The 25,213-nt window shown below is 41.7% G+C and overlaps 2 protein-coding genes across 2 annotated transcripts; both read right to left on the minus strand.

Annotated features, from left to right (window-relative positions):
• Positions 1–1,866: 1,866 nt before the first annotated feature.
• On the minus strand, positions 1,867–4,150 carry LOC147887963 (uncharacterized). Its single transcript, XM_087393262.1, has 5 exons — positions 3,766–4,150; positions 3,525–3,646; positions 2,863–2,968; positions 2,622–2,743; positions 1,867–1,986 (listed from the first exon to the last, which is right to left on the minus strand). The coding sequence occupies exons 1-5, from the start codon at positions 3,851–3,853 to the stop codon at positions 1,867–1,869; spliced, it is 558 nt and encodes a 185-aa protein (XP_087249388.1). The 5' UTR covers positions 3,854–4,150.
• A 2,466-nt stretch (positions 4,151–6,616) lies between these two features.
• On the minus strand, positions 6,617–20,568 carry LOC147887964 (uncharacterized). Its single transcript, XM_087393263.1, has 10 exons — positions 20,158–20,568; positions 19,938–20,069; positions 19,475–19,797; positions 13,807–13,964; positions 12,395–13,575; positions 11,981–12,274; positions 10,372–11,891; positions 9,945–10,077; positions 9,601–9,726; positions 6,617–6,769 (listed from the first exon to the last, which is right to left on the minus strand). Exons 1-10 carry the CDS (start codon positions 20,293–20,295, stop codon positions 6,617–6,619), a joined length of 4,158 nt encoding a protein of 1,385 aa, XP_087249389.1. The 5' UTR covers positions 20,296–20,568.
• Positions 20,569–25,213: the final 4,645 nt, after the last annotated feature.

Here is a 25,213-nt window from a genome sequence, read left to right on the forward strand (position 1 = left end):
GAGCTTATCTACTGCCCGACCGCCGACAACTTGTCCGACCTCTTCACGAAGGCACTCCCTCGAGAACAGATGGAGCACCTCATCAAACGCATGGGGATTGGCCCACAGTTGTGACATTGAGGGGGGGTGTTAGAGACTCACTGTGCCCACCTGTGAGCCCCTGTTTTGTGGGGACAAGGGGCAGTGAGAGTAAGGAGGGATGGGAAAGAGAGACCCAGGCAAACAGAGTTGGCAACCAGCACACGGGCTGGCTGCTGTCTGCAAACAGCAGTGAATTGGGGGGGGCCCTTTGCCTCCCTAGAAGCATACATAGTCCTATGGACTGGCTGCACAGGGCACCCTTTTATAGGGGCCTGTGGCAGGGCCAGTCGGCCCAACCAGGGCCACCAACCAGGGCCGACCCTGGTCGGATTTCCAGACTGTTCTGGTCGGTCACCAGACAGGCGACCGACCCTGCTGGTCGGCCAGACCAGAAGGCCTGGGCAGTGCCTATAAAAGGCCCACACTTCTCTCCATTCTGGTATCCAGTGCAGGACAGAAAGCCTCAGTCATAGGCTGTGCTGTGCACTCAGATCTGGTATCTTCTGACAGAGAGAGTTCCTTCAGTTCTCCTCAGCACTTGGCTGAGTTTTGTATTGCTCCCCTGGAGCCAGTTTTCTGCCCACCATCCGGTGGATGAATATATTCTCTCTCTGTCTAAGTTTTCTCTGAGTGAGTATTGTATCTGTGATCAGTTATCTGAGTTGAGTGTTGCAAGAGCGGGAGAGATCTTGGCTGGAGGTTTGAGTGATTCTTTCCTTCTGTTTTTTAACAGGTACATTGTCATCAGCTTCATAATGGTTCTAATACAGTTTTTCAAAATGGCTTGGTGCTACAATGTCAACACAGCTTAGAAGCATTAGAAGAAAATTTTTTTGAAAGAAACTAATGACATCACCAGGGATACTGGTACACAGAGCAAAGGCAAAAGACACCAAGGAGACACAGATAAAAGGGAGAAGATACATGGATAAAGGCAGATAGAGGGACTATAGCCACAGAAATATAAAGCACTATATGGATGATCACCATACATCACTGATTAGATAAATAAAACAAGAATCTAACCCTGTAATGCATAAAACACAGCACCATACATAATAAAAACAATTGACATGAAAGCAGGATCAAGGACCTTTACAAATAGCATAGAAATATAAGGCAATATCTACATCATCACCATCCATCACTGATGAAATAAAACAAGAACCTAACCCTGTAAGTATTTTACGCATCATCTCCTCAGCCTTGTTATCTTCTCGTGTGAATTTCTTTCAATGACTCCAGCCAAGGACCGTTTTTTTAAAACTCTTCTCACTTTGATTCATTGGACAGTCCCCGGGAGTCTTCTAACCCTGTAATTATTTTATGCATCATCTCCTCAGCCTTGTTATCTTCTCGTGTGAATTTCTTTCAATGACTCCAGCCAAGGACCGTCTTTTTAAAACTCTTCTCACTTCAATTCGTTCGACAGTCCCAGGGAGTCTTCTCAAGCGGCCTCTATCAGGTGGACTATCTTCCTCACGGATTGCAGTGGTTTTCCTTTTTTCACACAGTCCATCATAGGTTTGAACTGGCATTTTTAGCCTCAAATTTAGTGTTTTACTAGCTCTTCTTAATGAGTCACGTTATTGACCACTTAGGGTGTTTTGATTTTCATGCTATGCATGAGGTACTTCTGCCAGAGTACTGCTTTTTTCATACTCAGTAGAAGTTCTTCATTGAAAAAAAAAAACAAAGCTTTTTTCATGTACCCTACATGGCAGCTTCAACTAACCTTCTTTTGCAAGGACTTGGGAGTACCTGAGAATATTCGGAAGCACTTGCTTATCTGACGTTACCTTCACTGTAAATTTGAACGCAAAACACTTCAGCTGTTTCATCACATTGATGTGCTTTGATATCAAAGATGTCACAGCAGCCTCTCATTTGAGTTCTGAGAAAGATCTATGAACACCAAGCAACATCACTGATGAAATAAAACAAGAACCTAACCCTGTTAAGTATTTTACGCATCATCTCCCCAGCCTTGTTATCTTCTCATGTGAATTTCTTTCAATGACTCCAGCCAAGGACCGTTTTTTTAGAACTCTTCTCACATTGATTCGTTGGACAATCCCCGGGAGTCTTCTAACCCTGTAATTATTTTATGCATCATCTCCTCAGCCTTGTTATCTTCTCGTGTGAATTTCTTTCAATGACTCCAGCCGAGGACCGTCTTTTTAAAACTCTTCTCACTTCGATTCGTTCGACAGTCCCAAGGAGTCTTTTCAGGCGGCCTCTATCAGGTGGACTATCTTCCTCACGGATTGCAGTGGTTTTCCTTTTTTCACAGTCCATCATAGGTTTGAACTGGTATTTTTAGCCTCATATTTAGTGTTTTACTAGCTCTTCTTAATGAGTCAGGTTATTCACCACTTAGGGTGTTTTAATTTTCATGCTATGAATGAGGTACTTCTGCCAGAGTATTGCTTTTTTCATACTCAATAGAAGTTTTTCATTGAAAAAAAAAAACAAAGCTTTTTTCATGTCCCCTACATGGCAGCTTCAACTAGCCTTCTTTTGCAAGGACTGGGGAGTACCTGAGAATATTTGGAGGCACTTGGGGATACTTGCAGAAGCACGCCTATCTTCTGAAATGTGTTCAAAGGACGAGCAGGGGGTAGAACCCTAGTTGTTGACAGAAATCCCAATAAAATAAGCTCTGCAGATATGAGAGTATCACATGTCTGAAAATACCAAATGTCATGTTTTCAAGTATCTATAAGGTTACACTGCAAGCTTAACAATAGAACGTAAAAAAACTTGCTTATCTGACATTACCTTCACTGTAAATTTGAACGCAAAACACTTCAGCTGTTTCATCACATTGATGTGCTTTGATATCAAAGAAGTCACAGCAGCCTCTCATTTGAGTTCTGAGAAAGATCTATGAACACCAAGTAACATCACTGATGAAATAAAACAAGAACCTAACCCTGTAAGTATTTTACGCATCATCATCTTCTCGTGTGAATTTCTTTCAATGACTACAGCCAAGGACCGTTTTTTTTAACTCTTCTCACTTTGACTCGTTGGACAGTCCCTGGGAGTCTTCTACCCTGTAAGTATTTTACGCATCATCTCCTCAGCCTTGTTATCTTCTCGTGTGAATTTCTTTCAATGACTCCAGCCAAGGACCATCTTTTTAAAACTCTTCTCACTTTGATTCGTTGGACAGTCCCCGGGAGTCTTCTCAGGCGGCCTCTATCAGGTGGACTATCTTCCTCACGGATTGCAGTGGTTTTCCTTTTTTCACACAGTCCATCATAGGTTTGAACTGGCATTTTTTGCCTGTTTTACTAGCTCTTCTTAATGAGTCAGGTTATTGACCACTTAGGGTGTTTCGATTTTCATGCTATGCATGAAAATAAAAAACAAAGCTTTTTTCATGTACCCTACATGGCAGCTTCAACTAGCCTTCTTTTGCAAGGACTTGGGAGTACCTGAGGATATTTGGAAGCACTTGGGGATACTTGCAGAAGCACGCCTATCTTCTGAAATGTGTTCAAAGGACGAGCAGGGGGTAGAACCCTAGTTGTTGACAGATTTCCCAATAAAATAAGCTCTGCAGATATGAGAGTATCACACGTCTGAAAACGCCAAATGTCATGTTTTCAAGTATCTATAAGGTTACACTGCAAGCTTAACAATAGAACATAAAAAAACTTGCTTATCTGACATTACCTGCACTGTAAATTTGAACGCAAAACACTTCAGCTGTTTCATCACATTGATGTGCTTTGATATCAAAGATGTCACAGCAGCCTCTCATTTGAGTTCTGAGAAAGATCTATGAACACCAAGCAACATCCTATTCGGCCTCTGCCAGGAGGAATATCTTCCTCAGGGAGTGGAGTGGCTTTCCTTTTTTCTTGGAATCCACCACAAGTTTGAGGTGGCATTTTCAACCTCAACCTTGGTGTTTTATTGGCTCGTCTTTTGTTGATCCACTCACGGTATCTTATTTTTCATGTTATGTATGATGTACTTTTGGCATGAGAACAGAAGTTTTTTCATGTGTGGGTGGGTGGGTGTGGTGTGTGGGTGTGGGTGTGGGTGGGTGTGGGTGGGTGGGTGGGTGTGTGGGTGTGGGTGTGGGAGAGGAGGGGGGGGGGGGGGGGGGGGGAGGAGTGCATGTCCTTCCCAAATGCAAGGAACCATCATAGCTGTCAGCAAACCTATGTGCTTCCTCGGGGATTCAAAAGTGGTAGTTGTATTTTGAACTGCACAAGTTAATTTTGGCATATGTTCGACGGCATACCTCATTATCAAGATCATCAAAATTCTCCAGCGAACCCAGCAGGTCTTCAAACAAGCTGTCACTCAAAACTTCTTTGTCTGAAGGCAGCTGGTAAAGCCTCCTGTGGTTGACAAATAGAATGCCATCTCGTAATTCCTGAAAGACAAAGAGGGGGCAGGGGGAGGCGCAAAGGTTTTTCCATGTACCCTGCATGGCAGCCTCAATTAGCATTCTTTGCATTGCATCTTTGGCTATGTTTGTCCTACCCAGATGCAAGGAATCATCATAGCTGTAAGCAAACCTATGTGCTTCCTCAAGAATTCAAGAGTGGTGGTTGTATTTTGAACTGCATAAGTTAATTTTGGCACATGTACGAGGGAGGGCATACCTCATTATCAAGATCATCAAAATTCTCCAACAAACCCAGCAAGTCTTCAAACAAGCTGTCACTCAAAACTGCTTAGTCTGAACACAGCTGGTAAAGCCTCCTGTGATTGACAAATTGAATCCCATCTCGTAATTCCTGAAAGACAGAATACGTAGAACTCTAAAACATCCTAAGGTTTGCTACTTGCTTTAATAATTTCTAAAAGTTTCTCATTGCAAACACTCACTTTACCATCTTTTAATGCTAATGTTACCCTTGCTTGCTTTATGGCCATTTGGAGCTTGAGGACAAACTCATCTTCCATCAACTTCATACTCTGCTTTGCAGAATATTTCTGATTGGCGTCAATCTTCCAAAAGCTGTAGCACTTTGCTAGAAGTCTGAAATGGACAATGCTATGACCAAAAAGCTGACTAGCAAATTCCTACAATGCAAAAAAGAGGAGATGAAGCTGAGACACACCTGAGCTTGCCTACAACAAGAGATATATTGAGAACATAGTATTTAGCACGTTTACCAATTTTAATACTCCTCTTCAATGATACACTCAAGCATTAGAGATGCAGAAGTATATCTTAGTTGAGAGCATACCTTATCAGCAAGGTTACTGCAATTCTCCAGCAGACCAACATGTCTGCAAACAAGCTGCCGCTCAAAACTGATTTATTCAACTGCAGCTAGTAAAGTCTCCTCAAATTGACAGCTATAAAATATTCATCTTCTGATTCCTGAAAAGACATTGCGAGGTTTCAAAGCCCAAGGTTCTAAATATGGTGATAAAAACACCAGTTGCCTAAGTAAATTGTTTAGCTCAATAAAAAGCATCTTCATTGCAAAAACTCAAAATTTGCTAGTTGTTTTGATTCCATTAATACCTTTGTATGTTTAATAGCATTTGATGTTTGACCACAAGCCCATTTTCCACAACTTCCTGGTGTGCAGTGTAGAATCTTGGAAATCGGTTTAAACATTTTGAAAGCTGTAGCACTTGGCTAAAAGTCTGGAAAGGACAATGTTGTGGTCAAAAATTGACTTGTGAATTCCTATGGTGTGGAAAAGAGCAGATACATTGGGCTTGTCGTCAAGGTACTTCCTAAGTACCGTGTTGTGTCTTCATCAAAGGGAAAAGTAGCTGTGTCTGATTAGTCTCTATGAATTCCTGCAGGGAAAAACCCCAAGGATCCGAAGTCAGTTTAATCTACTCAAGAAGCTTCTAACTTTCCCGTTCTCACACAATAAGGCTCAGCAAAGGAAAAAGATGGCGAAGAAGCATATAAAACATATAAACCCTCACCAAATTTGTGGCACCTTCGACGGTCAGGTCCAACTTTTGGCGGCAGAATGCAAAATGCGCATTCCAGTTCTGGTTGAGAAACCAAGTGAAGCCTTCAAATGTAAAATGTGAAGCAAAACAAGAATCACTTAGGAGTCAAAAATCACTTTAAAATTGAAGCAAGCAGAGTCCACATCACTGCTGGTTTCCTCAGTTGTTAGACTTTAAAAGACAAAAAGAGAGAAAGAAAGGAGTAGGCTAATACTTTCATGGCCACTGGCCTCCACGTGCTTCCAAACAATATCGACGGGATATGGGATCCTATGAAAACCCCTAGGAATCTCCAAAAGCCTGCTCATCCGCCTTCCTTTTCAGACCCTGCAAGAGCAGTGCTGTCCTGTTACAATTCATATTCTACAATCCCGTGTTGAATGATTCCATTAGTAGATACTTAAATCGTGACAGCGACAATGAGTACCATACGGCTATGTTCGCTGCTCAATTTTTGGATGGTCATAGAGGGCATATATTAGAAGACATTCATTGATCAGGAAATCAAATAACAGACCAAGGTCTTCAAAAATTCTTGAAAAGAAATAATTGTACTTTGTTATTCTTTCTTGCACATAATACTCTACCGGTTCGATAGAACACGTATAGCATTGACCACAACAGAAACAAATTCACCTGTCAACTCAATCATGCGATTAAAGAAGCATTGGATGAACAGATCTAAAGATGGATCAGCTTCATAATGGTTCTGATAGAGTTTTCGAACCGCTTGGTGCTACAATGTCCACATTGCTTAGAAACGTTAGAAGACAACTTCTTTGCAGAAACTAATGACATCACCAGTGACAGTCGTACATATAGAAAAGGCCAAAGGCACCAAGGAGACACATATAAAGGGAGAAGGTACATGGATAAAGGCAGATAGAGGGACCATTCCTCCCACTACCTTATCATTCCATGTCCAACCCATATATCTTAAATGCAATTACAAATCTTGAATCACAAGAGATGGTTAAGCAACAATCTCTGAACTGGTGGTTCGGATGTTCCATATGGATCTCTGTGTCTACATCACAATAGTTATGAATGAAAAGCCTGCCATTGTAGCAAAATACATTCTAGAAACAATCGAGCACTAAAAGCACGATATAAAACAGCATAGAAATATAAAGCAATATCTACATGACCACCATACATCACTACTGAAATAAATAACAAGAGAATCTAACCCTGTAATGCATTAAACACAGCACAATAGATAATAACAACACACATGAAAGGATCAAGACCCTATACAAATAGCATAAGAAATACATATACCTAGATGAATCCAGGAACATTCCCAAACTCATCCTCTAAAAACACAACATAGTGCAGTTTCAATCTCATGATAGTCACTCACAAGGTTGAAAACCATAAACTCCATCATGCATAGCAGGGACTAGCTACTATGACATAAGAAATACAAGACAATATCTCCATCAATGATGAAATTGTTGGAATGTTGGGCCTTTGGGGCCTTGGTATGGTCCAACCACCCTCGTAGTACCTTGGAATAAAAATGTGCATTTGGAGGGCTAAAAAGCCTCCTTGGTGCGCGCAAGTCACACGTGGTATTAGATGTGGCTTATCCCATATACAAATATGTATATCTAAGGTCCTTGAATATTTAAAGATAATGAGCCCCTCTCCCATCATCCCACCGGACTTTGTTGGATGTGAAAGAGGCTCTGCATGGCTATGGGCGGGAAGTGGGACCCCTGCCACCTTTTAGGTTGACTATGTCAATGAAATATTTGATTTCATATCACTAAATCACCTTGAAATAATTTGATGCATTACATGAGAAAATATATATTTTGAAGAGGAATCTAAAATTTTCATTTTCTATGTTTTCTTAGTCATGGAGGTTGGCTGTCCATGTATCTTTTATTTTAATTTTTAGGTTGGCTACTATATCACCTTGTAAAGGATGACAACATGTGGCTCTACTATCCCACGTTTTCCAACATGGTATCAGAGCAGGCAGATGGCCTGCAGACTGTGGCAGTAACACATGGCACCTGCGCTGCTCTGTGGACGTGATGGACTATTTGAACTGCATGTTCGTGCGGCGGCTAGTTGTACCTGACTTGTTCAATAAATGCACCTCTGCGTGTATGCGGGAAGTGACTACCCTCGTGCGCACACTGTCTGTCTGCAAGTGTATGCAGTAGTCAGCTGCGCTATGTGTGTACTAGGCAGGGTACCTGCGCACTCAAGTGCTCTAACTGCAGTCCCTATCCACGTTTGACGGTAGTATCTTCAAAGTGTTGATTCTCTGGCGGCTAGCGCGAGAGTTGATGGCCTGCATCAGCATCTTGTGAATTGTCTGGCATTTGATTAGTCGACCGTGCCCGGTGCGGGTGCTTGACATCTGTTTGTCTAAAAGGTGTGGGTCAGAATTTGTGGCTGGTCTTGCCCTGTGTGGGTGATCAATGATATTTGGCCTACCTATTCTCACTATGGTGTTTGGCCCATTTGGGGGGGGGTGGGATGTTGGGCCTTTGAGGCCTTGGTATGGTTCAACCACCCTCGTGGTACCTTGGAATAAAAATGTGCATTTGGAGGGCTAAAAATCCTCCTTGGTGTGCGCAAGTCACATGTGGTATTAGATGTGGCTTATCCCATATTCAAATATGTGTATATAAGGCCCTTGAATATATAAAGATAATGAGCCCCTCTCCCATCATCAAGCTTGAAATCCCAACCCAAACAACAAAAACTTCTATAGCAGAAAGGAACAAACAAATCAGAAAACAAGAAAAAGAAATGCAAGAGACAGAGAATTAAATTAGGTTAAACATCATCCAACCACACACACAACCCCACCTACCCGATCTCTTCTTTTTTTTTAAATAGTTTTTATTTTAAATTTAAAAAATAAATTAAATAAGAAAATGGGGAAAAGCCAAAACTAAACAGGTACCTAAGAGTGGATGACCTCCAAAAATAGAAAAACCTAAGAACTAAACAGGTACCTAAGAGTGGATTACCTCCAAAATAGAAAAACCTAAGAACTAAAAAGAAAATGGGCTTGAAGCTTCCCACTTTGGGGCTTTGAAACTCCCCACCTGCAAAATTGAGCATATCTTCCAAGACGTGTTCGAAGTGCAAGCAGGGGTAGACAGAGCTCCACACATCTGAGAATATCACACATCTCAAATTGCCGAACATCAGTCTCTCATCTGAGTTCTCAGGAGGATCTATGGAAAACCAGGCAACATGTAAAAACATGCAAAGAGAAAGCTTCTTTCAACTGCAATCAGCATTAACTTGTTTAACACAACAAAAGTTTTGCCAATTTCAGAACTCCTCTTCAAAGATACTCAAGCATAGATGTAGACGGGATGTACTAACTATTATGGACTGGTTACAGAATTGCAAGGTTCTTAAGTCATGACCATTTTCTGGTCATGAACATCTGATTTCGCTCGAGGGCTCATTGAGACACAAGTAAATCTTAGCACTTATAAAGAATCTATGATGGCATGAGGGCATCCCTCATCAGCAAGGTTTCAAAGATACACTTAAAGATGCACAAGTAAATCTTAGCATATCTATTACCTTATCAGTAAGGTTACTGGAATTCTCCAAGCCTGCAAAAAAGCTGTCGCTCAAAATTGCTTTGTTCCACTGCAGCTGGAAAAGTCTCCTCAAGTTGACAGTTAAAGGATATTCATCTTTTGACTTCTGAAGACAGAATACAAACAACTTTAAAAACATCTCTCTTTCGTGCCTTTGGACGTCCAAGATCTCTCTCTTTATCACTTGCAATGCAGTTGTCTCTCTCTCTCAGGATAAAGGTTGTAGATATGGTGATGAAAACATCAGTTGCCAACTTAAATCATTCAGCCCAATAAAAAGCTTGCAAAAACTCAATTTGCTAACTGTTCTGAGTACAATATTACCCATGCTTGTTCAATGGCAGTTCGTGTGCTGTGCAGAATCTTGGAGATCGACTTCAACTTTTCAAAAGCTTTAGCACTTTGCTGAAAGTCTGAAAAGGACAATGCTGTGGTCAAGAAATTGACTAGCGAATTCCTACAGTGCAAAAAAGAGGAGACGGTAGTGCCAAAAATGATCACGATTCACAGCTTTCAGCTTGCCTGGTCTTGGTGTTTCAGGGTGTGTAATTGAAGATCCATGTACATGAAAAGTTCATGATCGCAAATATCTCGGCCTTGTCATCAAGGAGCTTCCTAAGTACCTTGCTGTGTCTTCATAAAAGAAAATGGGGGCGAACCCAGAGAATCAAAAGGCTGTTTAAGCCAACCAAGTAACTTCTGATTTTCCCCTTATTAAATAAGGTTCTGTGAGCATCACTACAAGCAGGACCCCATCCCCTCCGGAAGGGCCTTCAAGTTCTCTAAGCCCCTCAGATCTAAAGTCTCCAGCCCTTGCAAGTTGCCGATCCACGTAGGCACTGAATCCAAGCCCCGACAATTCTCCATCCATAGGTTCTTCAGAGCTGTCAGGGACCCCATCCCCTCCGGAAGGGCCTTCAAGTTCTCTAAGCCGCTCAGATCTAACGTCTCTAGCCCTTGCAAGTTGCCGATCCACGTAGGCACTGAATCCAAGCCCCGACAATTCCCCATTAATAGCTTCTTTAGAGCCGTGAGGGACCCCATCCCCTCCGGAAGGGCCTTCAAGTTCTCTAAGCCCCTCAGATCTAACGTCTCCAGCCCTTGCAAGTTGCCGATCCACGTAGGCACTGAATCCAAGCCCCGACAATTCTCCATCCATAGCTCCTTCAGAGCTGTCAGGGACCCCATCCCCTCCGGAAGGGCCTTCAAGTTCTCTAAGCCCCTCAGATCTAACATCTCCAGCCCTTGCAAGTTGCCGATCCACGTAGGCACTGAATCCAAGCCCTGACAATTCCCCATCAATAGCATCTTCAGAGCTGTCAAGGACCCCATCCCCTCCGGAAGGGCCTTCAAGTTCTCTAAGCCCGCCAAATCTAACTTCTCCAACCCTTGCAAGTTGCTGATCCACGTAGGCACGGAATCCAAGCCCCGGCAATTCTCCATCCGTAATTCCTTCAGAGTTGTCAAGGACCCCATCCCCTCCGGAAGGGTCTTCAAGTTCTCTAAGCTCCTCAGATCTAACTTCTCCAACCCTTTCAAGTTGCCAATCCACGTAGGCACAGAATCCAAGCCCCGACAATTCTCCATCCATAGCTCCTTCAGAGCTGTCAGGGACCCCATCCCCTCCGGAAGGGTCTTCAAGTTCTCTAAGCCGCTCAGATCTAACTTCTCCAACCCTTGCAAGTTGCCGATCGACGTAGGTAGTGAATCCAAACCCTTACAATTCTCTATCCTTAGCTCCTTTAGAGCTGTCAGGGACCCCATCTCCTCTGGAAGGGTCTTCAAGTTCTCACAGTTGGACACATCCAAACTTTCTACTTTTTTCAAGTTAGCGATCCCCATCGGCAATGATTTCAAGCCTCGACAATTCTTCATGCGTAACACTTTTAGAGCTGCCATGGACCCAATCTCCTCTGGAAGAACCTTCAAGTTCTCACAGCCTGAGAGATCCAAATTTTCTATTGCTTTCAAGTTGCCAATCCCCATGGGAAGTGAATCCAAGCCCCGACAATCCTTCAGCATTAGCTTTTTCAGAGCCGTCATGGACGTGATCTCTTCCGGAAGGGTTTTCAAGCTCTCACAACCCAACATATCTAAGTTTTCTAGTCCTTTCAAGTTCATGACGTCCCAAGGAAGCATGGCGAAAGAGGTACACCTCATCAATACAAGACTCTTAAGGGATTCAATATGGCATATTTGTTGGATTGCTTTTTCGGAGATCTCGCATTTGGATAACTTGAGTATCTTTAAGGATTTGAATTTGTTGGTTCCCTGCAGAAATGCATGAAGTTACAGAATAGAAACATGAATTTGCTTGGAATTCAACCACCTACCACAATTTAATTCAGAAGAGAGATTACCAATACGTTTGTGAGGTCCATTAGGGGTGAGTCCAGTTGCAAGAAGACTAGCTGAGCTCTGCTGTCAAGTTGGCACTCTGTCTTAAAACGGTAAGCTGACAGTATCCGCAGGGGTGCTCCTTGTGCTATGTTGCAGTTATAATCCTCGTCGACTAGCATGTCATCTTGGGACTGTCTAGGCAGGAACAGCAACCGCAGACTCTTCATTTGTCCAAATGCTTCGGAGGAAAGCTCTCTACGAATTAACTCGTTGCTTTCTTTCCTGAGATCCAACCCCTCAATCTTGCCGAGCTTCTGAAAGATTATAAAGATCGTTAGAATTCAGCGATGATGGGCAATGCAAGACCTTGCTGAGCTTCAGAAGACAACTAGGGGTGAGAGTGAGGCGAGGATGCTGTGCTGCAAATGCTTTACCTTTTTATCACCGAGAAGGGGTCGGAGTTGTTCCCAGCTTGTGACTCTGGTGTCCTCTGGCATGCGCTGTCGGCCCAAACTTACGAGGAGGTCATGAACGCGAACTCGTTCGGAGGAAGAACTATCTTCACTGCGCTCTACGAGAGAACGCCGCTCAAGCAACAGAGCAGAATGATCATAAATCTCATCGACTTCCGTCCACAGAAAGTCCTCCGACGAGTTGAAAAAAGACACAATATCAAAGAATGCTCGCCGGAGGTGATCGTCCAGCGGGTCAATACTAAAGCCCAAACTTTGGACAAGCTCGTTCTCACTGTCACCGTCCAACGCACGCATCCTCTCCATAGAATCGATGACAGTATTGCAGGCGCCTTTTACGCTAAGCGTCTCATCTTCTATAGCATTACGTATGAATTCGCCTGCAAGCCTCAAAGCCAAGGGGTGCCCCGCACAGGCCTTAGCCACCTTGTCGACCATATCAGCGTCAAGACCATGGGCAATCTTGTCAACAAGTAACTGCTTGGATTTCTCAGGAGAGAGAACTTTCACGTGGTAGCGCTTGATGGATTCGTTATTTACGCCTTTTCTTTTCAAGGCATGACCACTATTTGCATCTCTTGAGGTGATCAAGAGTACACTTCCCTTGGGCAAACACGAATTTAGATTGTCAGGTAGCAAGTCTTCTAGATCCTTGGTGTTCCAGACATTATCGATGGAGAGCAACAGCGGTGGAGCAGCCATCCTGCCAGCATCTTCGGAGTTCAGATCCTCAATATCAATTTTGGACTTCAACGCTTTTGTCGTTTCTCCTTTTTTACCAGGAGCATCAAGTTTGGAGCCCAAATCTCGGAACGCTTTTTTCGTTTTTCCACTTTTACCGGTGGAGAACGCTTCTGCAAGCTTTTGTCGTCCTACACGAAAATCGGGGATTTTGATTGTCTTCCGAGTTAGACACTCGTAAATTTGCGCCTGCAAACTTTGAATCTCCGTGTCCTTTTTTGCCATCCCAACAAAGCAGTGCGCATAGTGGTGTGGTGAACTCAATAGATTTGCATGTACAGCTTCCAGCAGCGTGGTCTTGCCAACTCCTCCGAGTCCATGCAAAATGACATAACGTACGTGAGAATTTGGCATGCCATCAATAATTTGAACTACCTCCTTGGTTCGCTCCTCTAGCCCAACTGCATACATCCTGAGTTTCGTTAGCCCTCCCTCTATCAAAACAAGGTAGCCCCAACTTCACACATCACGGAGCATAGATCAATGCTAAAAAACGCGTTTGGAACCAAGTTATCTCCAAAGGATTGGCCTTTTTGAAATGCTTTATTTCCATAACAACGCATCAATCCAAAGGTTGAGGAGGTAATCATATGTGGTCTTCAACTTTTATATTGTAGATTAAAGGATCATACCTTTGCCTTTTGGTATTTCTGGCACATATGGTGAGAATGGTCTGAGAACAATGTCATAAGTTCTTCTCAAGATCAAACGATCAAGCTTGTCGTATGAGCCCTTCATGTCACTCATAATGCCATCCAATGTGTTGGCATTTAGATTAGCAGAACAAAACCTATATTATAAAGAATTAGTGACACATATAGCTCATTGATTCTCCAAAAGATTCATATCAATGTGATATTTATATGTGGAGATTAATCTTTCTCTCTCTCTCTCTTTCTCTCTCTCTCTATCTACCTCTGTCTCTCTGTCTCTCTCTCTGTCTCTCTCTCTATCTATGTATCTACCTCTATCTCTCTCTCTCTCTCTCTCTCTCTCTCTCTCTCTCTCACACACACACACACACACACACACACGCACGCACGCACGCACGCACACGCCCACACTTAAATATGAATATGTGGAGGTGGAAAGTAGTTGCATAATCAAAGCATAACAAGGTGTAAACTATTTTCATGAGGTTCAAAGAATATATTACATATGGGTAACTTGCTCAATCCACAACTTATTTGTTGCTCAATGAACTTTAACAAGATTGGTATTTAAACTAATCTACACATCCCAAACTTTAAAATGAGTGTAAAACATTCCAGAATTGCCTTCTTGAATGCGATCATTAAACCATGACAAATGCTATTTTGCATGTGAAGTATGTGTTCTCTAATATGGGATATATGAATTTCTTCAAAACTATCAAAAACTTGTTCTACATGTGAATGCAAGCAAGTTCTCAATCAAAAAATCATTGCTAGAATGATTGAGTGTCAAGTAGAAGTGATACAGCTTGATGTGCAAAATCATCGCTATAGTGACACTGTTTTGGAAAATTAGCACAATAACATAAGAGTTTCTCCAAACAAGAATGATGTTTGTAGGTTATGGATGGCACATAAGAAGTGTACAACGAGTGCATCATTCACAAGCTTGATACAATGTATGGTTAGTACATAGTTGCAGACCTCCAATTCTATTCGTTACTATATTTTTTGTCTCCAAAACATTATGTATCTTTTCATTTGTATTGTTGTGATCTGAGAGAGAGAGAGAGAGAGAGAGAGAGAGATTTCTTTTACAAGTGACAAGCCCGGTGGTTGGAATGGCAAGCTAGCTTATTGTCCATCTGACCACTGGGCTACTTTAGGCCAACCATTGGGCTAGTTTAGGATAACCAATAGGTTGGTTACAACCATCATGCTAGTTCTTAGCCATTGGCTTGGTTTAGGCCAAACTTTGGACTAGTTAAGGACACCCACCAGGATGATTATAACCATCATTTTAGCTCTAATCATTGGGAGAGAACATTTGCCAAACCAATCTAATGTTTGAAACATTAAGGTTGTTGGGTTCATGAAGGCATGTAATTTGGGTTATGGATGGGACATAAGAAGTGTACATCGAGTGCATCATTCACAAGCTTGATACAATGTACGGTTAGTACATAGTTGCAGACCTCCAATTCTATTCGTTACTATATTTTTTGTCTCCAAAACATTATGTTTCTTTTCATTTGTATTGTTGTGATCTGAGAGAGAGAGAGAGAGAGAGATTTCTTTTACAAGTGACAAGCCCGATGGTTGGAATGGCAAGCTAGCTTATTGTCCATCTGACCACTGGGCTACTTTAGGCCAACCATTGGGCTAGTTTAGGATAACCAATAGGTTGGTTACAACCATCATGCTAGTTCTTAGCCATTGGCTTGGTTTAGGCCAAACTTTGGACTAGTTAAGGACACCCACCAGGCTGATTATAACCATCATTTTAGCTCTAATCATTGGGAGAGAACATTTGCCAAACCAATCTAATGTTTGAAACATTAAGGTTGTTGGGTTCATGAAGGCATGTAATTTGGGTTAGATGAGCTAGCAAAGTTGTACCTAAGATTTATGGTTGAAATCCTTAATGAAAGAGTTGTATTTGAGAATTATGGCTAAGATCCTTGATGTGGGTGATTGCAAGATAAAGGTGCCCATGGGTGCCCACTTTTGGTTGGCCTTGAGTAAAATCGAACACTTGAAATACAAGGAAGTGGAATAATGGGCAATGGGCAATGGGTAGCCACCTCAATTAGGGTATTTCAATCAATTACTAAAGTGACACATGGCAATGTATGATATCTATTATGGCAGACCATGTGGCAATATAACATGGCTTCATGCATCCAAAAGGGTAATTATTTACCTCAACTGAGGTATTAAGGCATCCTACATGGAAAAACATAAACGGATGGTATGTGAACTAGTGCACTTCACAAGCTAATACCTCGATTGAGGTATTTAAGCATCCATTGGAGGACTTGGTCTAGCTTATTGGAGGACTAGCCACTATGATGGAGGATGTGGACCACCATACTAGTTGTCATGATGAATTACCTGCGAGCATCTTGAAACATGTGAGCATTCCCAAAATATTTTGACAATATGGATTCCCTCTTGAGGGGTGCACTACTAAGAAATCCTATGCATCACATGCATTCAAGGGGTATTTTGAAATTCGTTTATCTAAAATTCCCCCCCCAATAAAATCGCCCCTCGTTACTTATGAGCTGACATATATTTTTCTAAAGTTGAGTTGAAAATTGACCCAGTTATTGTAATCTTGTTAAAATTTTCCCTAAAATTGAGTTTAGAAACCATTCTTTTTTAATGCATGTGTTGCACAAACATTCTATGAGGTAAACCCCCTAAGGATTGCCTCAAGTTAGTGAAATGACAAGCATAGTGAATTACATTACATTCCATCACACCCCTTTAATGGAAATGTCCTTTTTGTGAGTCATCTTTTCTCCAAGTGGTTTGGTAAAGAGATTTGCAACATTCTCTCTATTGTCACAATATTATAGTGTGGTGTCACCAAGTAACACTCTTTCACTCATGAAGTGCTCTTTGAGATCAATTTGTGCTTTTTCTTGAGCTATATACTACATTCTTGGCTAAGGCTTAAAAGTAGAGCTGATTGATTATCATAGTAAACTATTGTTGGCTTTGTCTCATCAGAGTAATTTGTTTCTAACAATAGTCTTCTAGGCCATATAGACTCACATGCACCTATTATGAGTGCTCTATATTCCATTCTTGTTGAGGATAAAGAAATAACTTTGGATATTTGTTTGACAATAATTATATATTAACTATTTTGAAGAACTCTACGTTCGGAAATGATGATTCCTTTAGTACAACTACTTAGACATTTATTAAATTCTTCATACATTGAACATTATGTTCTTTAAAGAAACACTCATATTAACTCACATTTCCTGACGCCTATTTTGTCTGCAAGAAGTTGGGTCGCTTCGCAAGAGAATGTCCCAGTAGGGCGGCTGCACAAGGGGAGAAGATGGGTGATGTAGAAGATGCCCGTGAAGAAAGGATCCTGAGCAATATCATTCACCAAGAATTATAGGTGCCACCTTGCATCAATGAGGGTGATAGGCCCCAAGTCTATACCTTGGAGGAAGTCGATGCTCCCCCTCAAGTTGAGCAATGGAACACAATGGGAAAGAACAAAACGGTCATATCAAAAGTGCATGATGCTAAGTGGATCTCCTAGCATGCCAATGATCCATACTATTCGGCTAGCTAGGAATGAAGGGACATTCTATTCAAGTTTAATAAAAGATTACTTTTGATACGTTTTGTGTGTCTATCAGGAAAGCGGGTAGGAGGTGGGACCCTTATATAGAGTGAGATGCTGCCATCCAAGGTGTCATGTAAAAGGCTTGGGAGTGGGATTTCAGATATAGGACTAGTAGGAAGGATGCAAATGAGTTGGTGGTGGTTGTCAAGCAACCATTGAGAGCGGTGATGCCTTAACACCCCACTCACACCCCAAGACCAGTTCGTAGAGGGTTCTATCTACTCTCCTTATTGAAATTGAGCTTGCCATGTCGATTTAGAATTTCAGGAAGAGCCACTGGTTGGAAGTGGAATGGATGTTTGCATTGATTTGGGCTGAAGGAGGTAAGAGTAAAATGCACTTTATTCCCTGGGAATTCCTCAAGGCACCCAAGATGTAGGGGAGACTTAGCCTTCTAGATATTCAACTTAAAAACATTGCCTTGGTTTGCATCTTATCATTCTAGGAGGTTGGATGACAGTGCATATGCACTCTCTCGTTCTCATGTGATCATTGCTCAATCATCTAAATCTCCTTCCGTCATGCACATCTTTACCCCTCCCTTCTCATATGCCTCAACTTTTGACAGTGACAGAACTAAAGCTTCTCCAGGGCGAAGACCCAAAAGTCATCAAAACCCACTAGCAGCTAGAATCCAACAAGCTGCCTCTTTATTATCACATGACAGATGATAGATGGTTTACTCGACTATCATCAACCACCATTTCAACCTAGGATCTATGGTCTAGCTGTCTGCCCCTGACACCTTTATCTTTATGCCTTTGATGATGGAAACTTCGGAGGTCCTTACCAAAATTTAATCAAAGTTTTTTCCTGGCCCAAGCTAAGACACTTGCTACACCTCTATCGTCAATCATTTGCTACTTGCCAATCATTCAGACACCAACCACCAAGTGCTCTGGTGATATACAACCACCCACCCATTCCACTTAGTGGCCTACAACATTATGGGCCTCTTCCCCATGTCCTCTTCAGGCAACAAATACATAATAGTATTGACCAACTATCTATGGGGAATCTTGCGAGGGCGGTGTGCCAAAACCTTGGGCATGCAGTTCATTTCAAAAGGCGTAGCTATCTTTGGCGCAGACCTTGGTCCAGATAGAGCCACTCTGTGGGAGGTGATAAGATACGCCACACTTTACAAAATCTGGTCTGCCCGTTATGAGGCATCCGTTAGCAATTCGGTTATCTTGTCTCTCAATTGTAAACAAGCAGTAGTTGACATAGGGATCCAGGTGAAATGGCTAGTGGCCAGTTGGCCCGAGGAGAGCGCTAGAGTTCGCCTCCTGAGTATCTTGAGCGAGATGTCTTTTGTATGTTAGAAATTGTCTGAGCTGTATGTAAGATACTGTTTGTGGAATATATGACAATCCCTCTTTCAATTATTTAAAAAAAAAAAAGGACCGCTGACACAAAACCCGCCCGACGCCCGTTTTAATGTTGGAGTCTGGAGATCCGTGGATTGGCTCACATCACAAGCCCTTCTATTCACGTGCCGTTCATTTTAAAGGGCGGGGATTCCCAGTTCCTACGAGTCATGACCACCGTAATAGCAAGGCCAGCTCCGGAGTCCGGATTCTCAGCAAGGCCAGATCGGCCACGTACAACCCCTTATTAACTCATTAAGTTTGAGGCTAACGAGCCGTTTGAGTCCAGGCCCAGAACATTAAAACCTGGTATACATGGAATGCGCACAGCTCCTTTGCCGTGCCGTACTTCTTCGCTTCTGTCTCGGTTCTCGTTGCTCGCTTCTCTTCTCTTGTGATGGTTCTAGGCTTCTAGCGTCCATCTACTTAGTTGTTACGATATTCAACGAATGCAATCAACGACTACCTAACAACCTGAACAACAACTGAAGGGAGATAATTCGAGGCTGTTCCTGGGGATTCAGTCGTGCCAGAGCGGTTCAATAAAATTCAAGCACTTGTTCCTTTTGAAACTTAAGAAACGTCAAGTAATATTCATTAACGGTGGAGGTGTAAAAACCTGGAAGCCCATCGAGAGGAGACCATTTTGAGGCATGCTATTGTACCGCGTACAATCACGAATGTCGCACTCCTTAAGTTCTCACGACGCTCATCGTCATTAATTTCACCGTCATCTTTGTGAAGTCGCAGCACATACTTGGCGAGATCTCGCATCTCTTTTAACAGATCTACGCATTTTTCACGATTTTGACAGTTTAGTTTTTGTTGTCTCAAAATGTATGCCACCATCGATAGTGCAGTAGCGGTCCAATGGAGATTTCCGGCAGCTCCCAGCACATCTGATAATACTTTGGCCACGGCTCCCGTAAAAAAATCGTGTACCTGTGGGAAATTTGTTCGCCACTGATGATTTTCAAAAGAGTTCGAATCCGACGACCGTGTACAACAAATGTGGAGCAGAAAAGGCGATGACGACCAAATATCTACAACCGTATTATCAAACAAAGACTAAGCACGCGCACCTGGCTCTTTGCTTTTTCCGCGTTATCGGCAATCCCGCTCATGATTCTCGGTACAAAATCCAGGGTATGCTGGACAGCCTCTGGTATATCGAGGGGTGTCGATGGTTCACCTTTTTCAAAATTAGAAATGGCCTGCAAAAGGTCTTGAGAGGGTCATTCGAGCAGTCTCCAAATTGTGAAACAAAGCAGAACAAATGAATGTCGAAACCAGTGAGAGTACCTCTTCAAAGTATTGTACGACGCGATCTAAGTCGTCCTCCGTCAGTTTGTCCAGAATGGCCAGAAAATCAGCAAAAGGTAGTTTCGACGGGTTGGCCGGACGACTCCAACAATTGCAGAAGCTTGCTACTTGACCCATGCTGCAAGATCTAGCTTAGAAAGTCGACGCTGAGACTGGAAAGAACAGCGAAGTGTGTTAAAATGCCTGGACCGCTGAGCGTATCCAGAGGAAAAATTCCAGTCCAAAAGATATCTCTAGAGTTGTGACGGGTTGGCAGGACGACTCCAGCAATTTCAGGAGCTTGCCCCTTGACCCATGCTGCAAGATCTAGCTTAGAAAGACGCTCAAACTGTTTTCTGGGAAGTGGAAAGACAAGCGAGGTGTGTTAAAACGCCTGGACCGCTAAGAATTAACGGAGAAATGCCAATGCAAAAGAGACCTCCATATAGCGGAGCTGTTTCCATCGGTCAAGGATCGTGCTTTCAAGGATAGCTTTGAATTTTCAGGACATTTTTGTCATTTTTATATATACACATAGGAATTTTGGGCCAACGATACTGATTTTCTTGAGAAAAGGGAGGGCGGTGCTGAATTTTTGTCCGTGCTTTGAATACAACTCATACAAAATATGCAAGTGGGTTTTATATCATATTACCACTTGCATTATATCATATTACTTTTGGTTCCTTTGGGGAGGAAGGAGAGGCACCTCCATTGGGTCTTTAAAGAGTAAGGAACAATTTACACTATAGGAGGTTGCAAAGTCAAGCATCTTTTGCCTTGTTCACCTTGCAAGTGGGCTTCCTAATGGTGATCTCTTATTGAGAGACAAAGTATGAAAATGTAGGGTTAGCATTTGGGCTTGTGTTAACGTAAGATTTAGTCAGTAATTAGTCTTTAATTAAGGTTGATTCTAAAGCTTTAATGGGTGAGCCTTTTTTCAATGTGTAGCATTGGTATATTAAATCATGACAAAGACTCCACAAAAACCTATCATGTGCTGGCACGCCCACTACCATAATTGATTTGATAAGGAAGCCCCTATCATGTGCTAGCAACAGGTCAATCATTGGACCTCGATCTATCTCCTAAAGGGGATGTGTTCCTCCCAAAGTTTGTGTGTTTCCATGTGAGTATGAACAAGCTAGAGCAACATGGTGTAGTCTCTTTGCCTTGCAAGAGTTTGAATCCAAATGTTGTCTTAAGGTAAACTACTCTCTCTCTCTCTCTCCTCTCTTCTCTCTTCTCTCTTTGAACACCAGTTTTCCTCTCTCTCATCTCGCATGTACTCTCTTTCTTCTTCTCCACTCCCCTCCCTCCCTCCCTCCCTCCCTCCCTCTCTCTCTCTCTCTCTCTCTCTCTCTTTGCCCATGAAGGGCCCTAACTTGTGGCCTAATGTTAAAAAAAGTATTCTTCTTCTTCTTCTCCTTCTTTGTCATCATCATCATCATCTTCTTCTCTCTCTCTCTCTCTCTCTCTCTCTCTCTCTCTCTCTCTCTTGGTGTGTGTGTGTGTCTCCATGAAGGGGCCTGCCTTGTGGTCTAATGTTAAAAAAATTATTCTTCTCCTTTTGCTTCTCCTCCCCCCCCCGCCTCTCTCTCTCTCTCTCTCCATGAGTCTCCTTGTCTTTGCCCATCTCCCTCTACATGTGTCTGAGTTTGATGGATATGATACTTTATACAAGTCTTAATACCCCTATCCTTGCAAAATTTTGTGTTGATCAGATATCATTTGCATGGCTGGGCATGCAGATTTCAAGAATTCTTAATATGCATCATGCACTAGTGTTAAAAATATTCATTGGTATTCTTCTAGCATATCTGTGTGTGTCTGATAGGCATGATACTTTACATATCTTCAACAAGATAAAAACCCTTGTTCTTTCAAAGTCGGATGGGGATCGGGTATCATTTTCATGGTTGGGCATGTGCATTTTCAAATTTCTTACCATGCAGTGTGCATGAGTGCTAAAAATATGCTACAAATCAAGCAATGAGTAAAGAGCAACAATGTCAAGTAATAAAGTAATGAAAACAAATGAGAGAAATGAAAGCAAGCAATGTCAAGTAATGAAAACAAATGAGAGAAATGAAAGCAAGCAAACAAGACAATAAGATACCAAGAAAGCAATGAAATCTAGCAAGCAAGTAAGAAACAAGATGCATTCATATCAAGTAAGCAAGTAATTGGAAAATTTTGGCAGCATCTCCCCTATAAAAATATCATATTTTCCCTTTGTGCAACCACAAAGACATAATAAACACATAAACACCTACTGGCTGTTCCAAAGATTCTTCTAATGGAGATGGGAGGGTTGGAAGCTTCCCTAGAAGAAGGAATTTGAAGACAACCACTCAAAAAGCTAAAAAATGTCCTCCACTTCTTTAGCTCCCAAAGTAGAAATCTTCTTCTTCAAGCTTGGAGTGGAGAGACGGTTGGCCAACGATGGTGTGGGGATGGTAGGGAAGGGTAGGGAGATGGTAGCAAGGTCATGGGAAAGAGGAAAAAAGCCGGCAAGAGTTGAAACAAGAGGCACGGAAAAAATAGAAGCATTTGGGTTTGCTTTTTGAAAGTTTATCAGAGTTGCTATAGGCATATGTATATACTAGTGCCTATATCGACGAAAACAGAGTTTTCCATTTTTTTGGCATTTCGTAAAAATTTTCATACTTCTCTCACTTCCAGTTCTTGATTAGGTTTAAAAATTGGTGACTCGTATTGGATTACAATATCTTGGAGCCTGGGAGGCCTTGTTTTAGGGCTCCTGCTGACTTTTTTTACCGTAGCTCCTTTTTTACCACATTGTTGTACTTCTAGCCATGCATATGGTATTCGATGTGCATGGTACTTTGCATAAGACTCAAACAAGATGAGTTAAATCCCTACGCAAAGAATAATTGCCATTCGATGTTGTTCAAGCATGTCTTGGATAAGATATTTCTTAGTTTCTCACCACACATCATGCACGAGCATTGAAAAACATGCATATGTCAACTTCTAGCCATGCAAATGATATTTGATAAGCATGATACTTTGCACAAGCATTACAATGGGAATGTTCAAGGTCTATGCAAAGTATTATGTCCATTTGATGTCATTTGCATGGCGTGGAATGGATATTTCCTAGTTTTTCACCATGCATCATGCATGAGCATTGAAAAACATGCATCGGTGTTCTTCTAGCCATGAAAATGGTATTTGATGGACAAGATACTTTTCACAAGCCTTAAACTAGGTGATTTTAATGCCCTATGCAAAGTATCATAGCCATCTAATGTCATTTGCATGGATTGGAATGGATATTCCCTAATTTTTCACCATGCATCATGCATGAGCATTGAAAACATGCATTGATGTGCTTCTAGCCATGCAACCACTATTTTATGGGCATGATACTTTGGACAAGCCTTAAAATAGGTGATTTCAAGGCTTGTGCAAAAGTATCATGACCATCTAATGTCATTTGCATGGCTTAGAATGGATATTTCCTAGTTTTTCACCATGCACTTGGGGGGTGCACCCTACAATGCGTTAGTGTACCACATGCATTCAAAAAGAGGGGTTATTTAATTGGTTGGGCTTGTAGATTTGTAAATACAGGAGGGGTTAGAATCTGTAGCCCTATCAAACTAACATAAGGGGTGTGTTTATTCCAAAATTTGATAGTACGCTGTATCCAAGTGCTGTATCCAAGTGATAAGAAGTGCTTCCCATGTCAACTAGGCTATCATGACTTCCCTAAGCAAGACTTTGGTAGTCTCTGCATCCCACGTAGGCTGCCTATAGGCACATAAGGGTTTGATGCCCTCATTTTATTCATACCCCTTTTACTGGCAACTACTTCACAAACGTTTTTCCCTAGTTTGTGCAAATAGAAGAAAAATATGCTTCACATATCTGCTCTACATTGCATTTTAGTGCTCTTCCCACATAGTCTACACCAGTAGGGTCTCACCACAAGCACTTGTCACTAGCTGTTAGTCTCGCATTTCTCAGCAAGCAAAATTGTTTGCAACATGATTAAGCAACATTATTTTCAGCATGATTATGCAACATTGTTTCTAGCATGATTATGATAGTTTCTAACACAATACCTTAGTTTTCATGATATGCAGAAGTTTGTCCTACAAGTTTGCATCAAAAGTGCCTTTAAATTTACTTTGTGTGGAAAAAAATAAGGGTACATGGGAAGTGCCTCTAAGATTACTTTATGTGGAGAAAATAAAGGGTGTGTATTTGCCACTTCCAATTGGCAAATCTCTGTATATCCCAAAGTAATGTTTGATGCAGTTTATTTTGGTGGGCCAAAGGAGTGATGTATTTTTTTAAATAGTCCAAAGTACATGTGAACATTTCCCTCCCCTTTTCTAGTTTAGCTTGATTTTTTGGTGGAGGAAAGAAATGCTTGATTTTTTGGTGGGCCAAAGGAACGCTTGACGTGCTTGACATGGTTTATTTTGAATAGCCCAAAGCCCCTAAGGTAATCAAAATTCAATTATTTAGCTCCGTCCCCCCTTTACAAATTAATACGATTATGCTAAGTTATGCTCCCCATAAAAAACTAATCATTAACCTTTAAGCCCTCCAACAAATGAATTGATTGGTTGAGCACTATGTACTTGCTTTGGCTAGACTATCAGACCTTGGTTGTATTGGCTACATTATGTACCTATTGAATATATATATGCTAGATCCACCTTTTTAAGTGGTTGTATTGGCTACATTATGGACTTATCGAATATATATATGCTAGATCCACCTTTTTAAGTGGTTGTATTGGCTACATTAGATATGCTAGATCTGCTTTTTTAAGTGGTTGTAATCCTAGAGCAAAGCTATAATTAAAAAGTTCAAGTCTCCTTTTAATAAGGGTGTAAGAAATCCTCCATAATATAGGACATCTTGGTTGTCACCTTTACAAGTATGTGCTTGTTTCTTTTTAAAAAAGTATGTTCTTGTTTGTTATGATTGTGGGATGCTATGCTTTTCCAATAATCTAAACTTTGTTTTTAGAGGGCATTCCCATGATGCCAAGATGATGGTTCCGATATTCACG

Source organism: Dipteris shenzhenensis, chromosome 22, assembly GCF_047967505.1.
Source record: "Dipteris shenzhenensis isolate YYH24624 ecotype China chromosome 22, Dip_SZ_1.0, whole genome shotgun sequence".
In the NCBI taxonomy this organism is placed as follows: domain Eukaryota; kingdom Viridiplantae; phylum Streptophyta; class Polypodiopsida; order Gleicheniales; family Dipteridaceae; genus Dipteris; species Dipteris shenzhenensis.

Excerpts from the sequence above, each read along its gene's own strand:
- LOC147887963 (XM_087393262.1), bottom strand. The coding sequence starts at position 3,853 with ATGAGAGGCTGCTGTGACATCTTTGATATCAAAGCACATCAATGTGAT. Across the intron at positions 3,647-3,765 it reads CGTTCAAATTTACAGTGCAG|AGCTTATTTTATTGGGAAAT; the intron begins GTAATGTCAGAT and ends TCATATCTGCAG. Across the intron at positions 2,744-2,862 it reads CGTTCAAATTTACAGTGAAG|AGCTTATTTTATTGGGATTT; the intron begins GTAATGTCAGAT and ends TCATATCTGCAG.
- LOC147887964 (XM_087393263.1), bottom strand. The coding sequence starts at position 20,295 with ATGGGTCAAGTAGCAAGCTTCTGCAATTGTTGGAGTCGTCCGGCCAAC. Across the intron at positions 20,070-20,157 it reads TCGTACAATACTTTGAAGAG|GCCATTTCTAATTTTGAAAA; the intron begins GTACTCTCACTG and ends GACCTTTTGCAG. Across the intron at positions 6,770-9,600 it reads CCAGTAACCTTACTGATAAG|CACCAAGCGGTTCGAAAACT; the intron begins GTAATAGATATG and ends TGGACATTGTAG.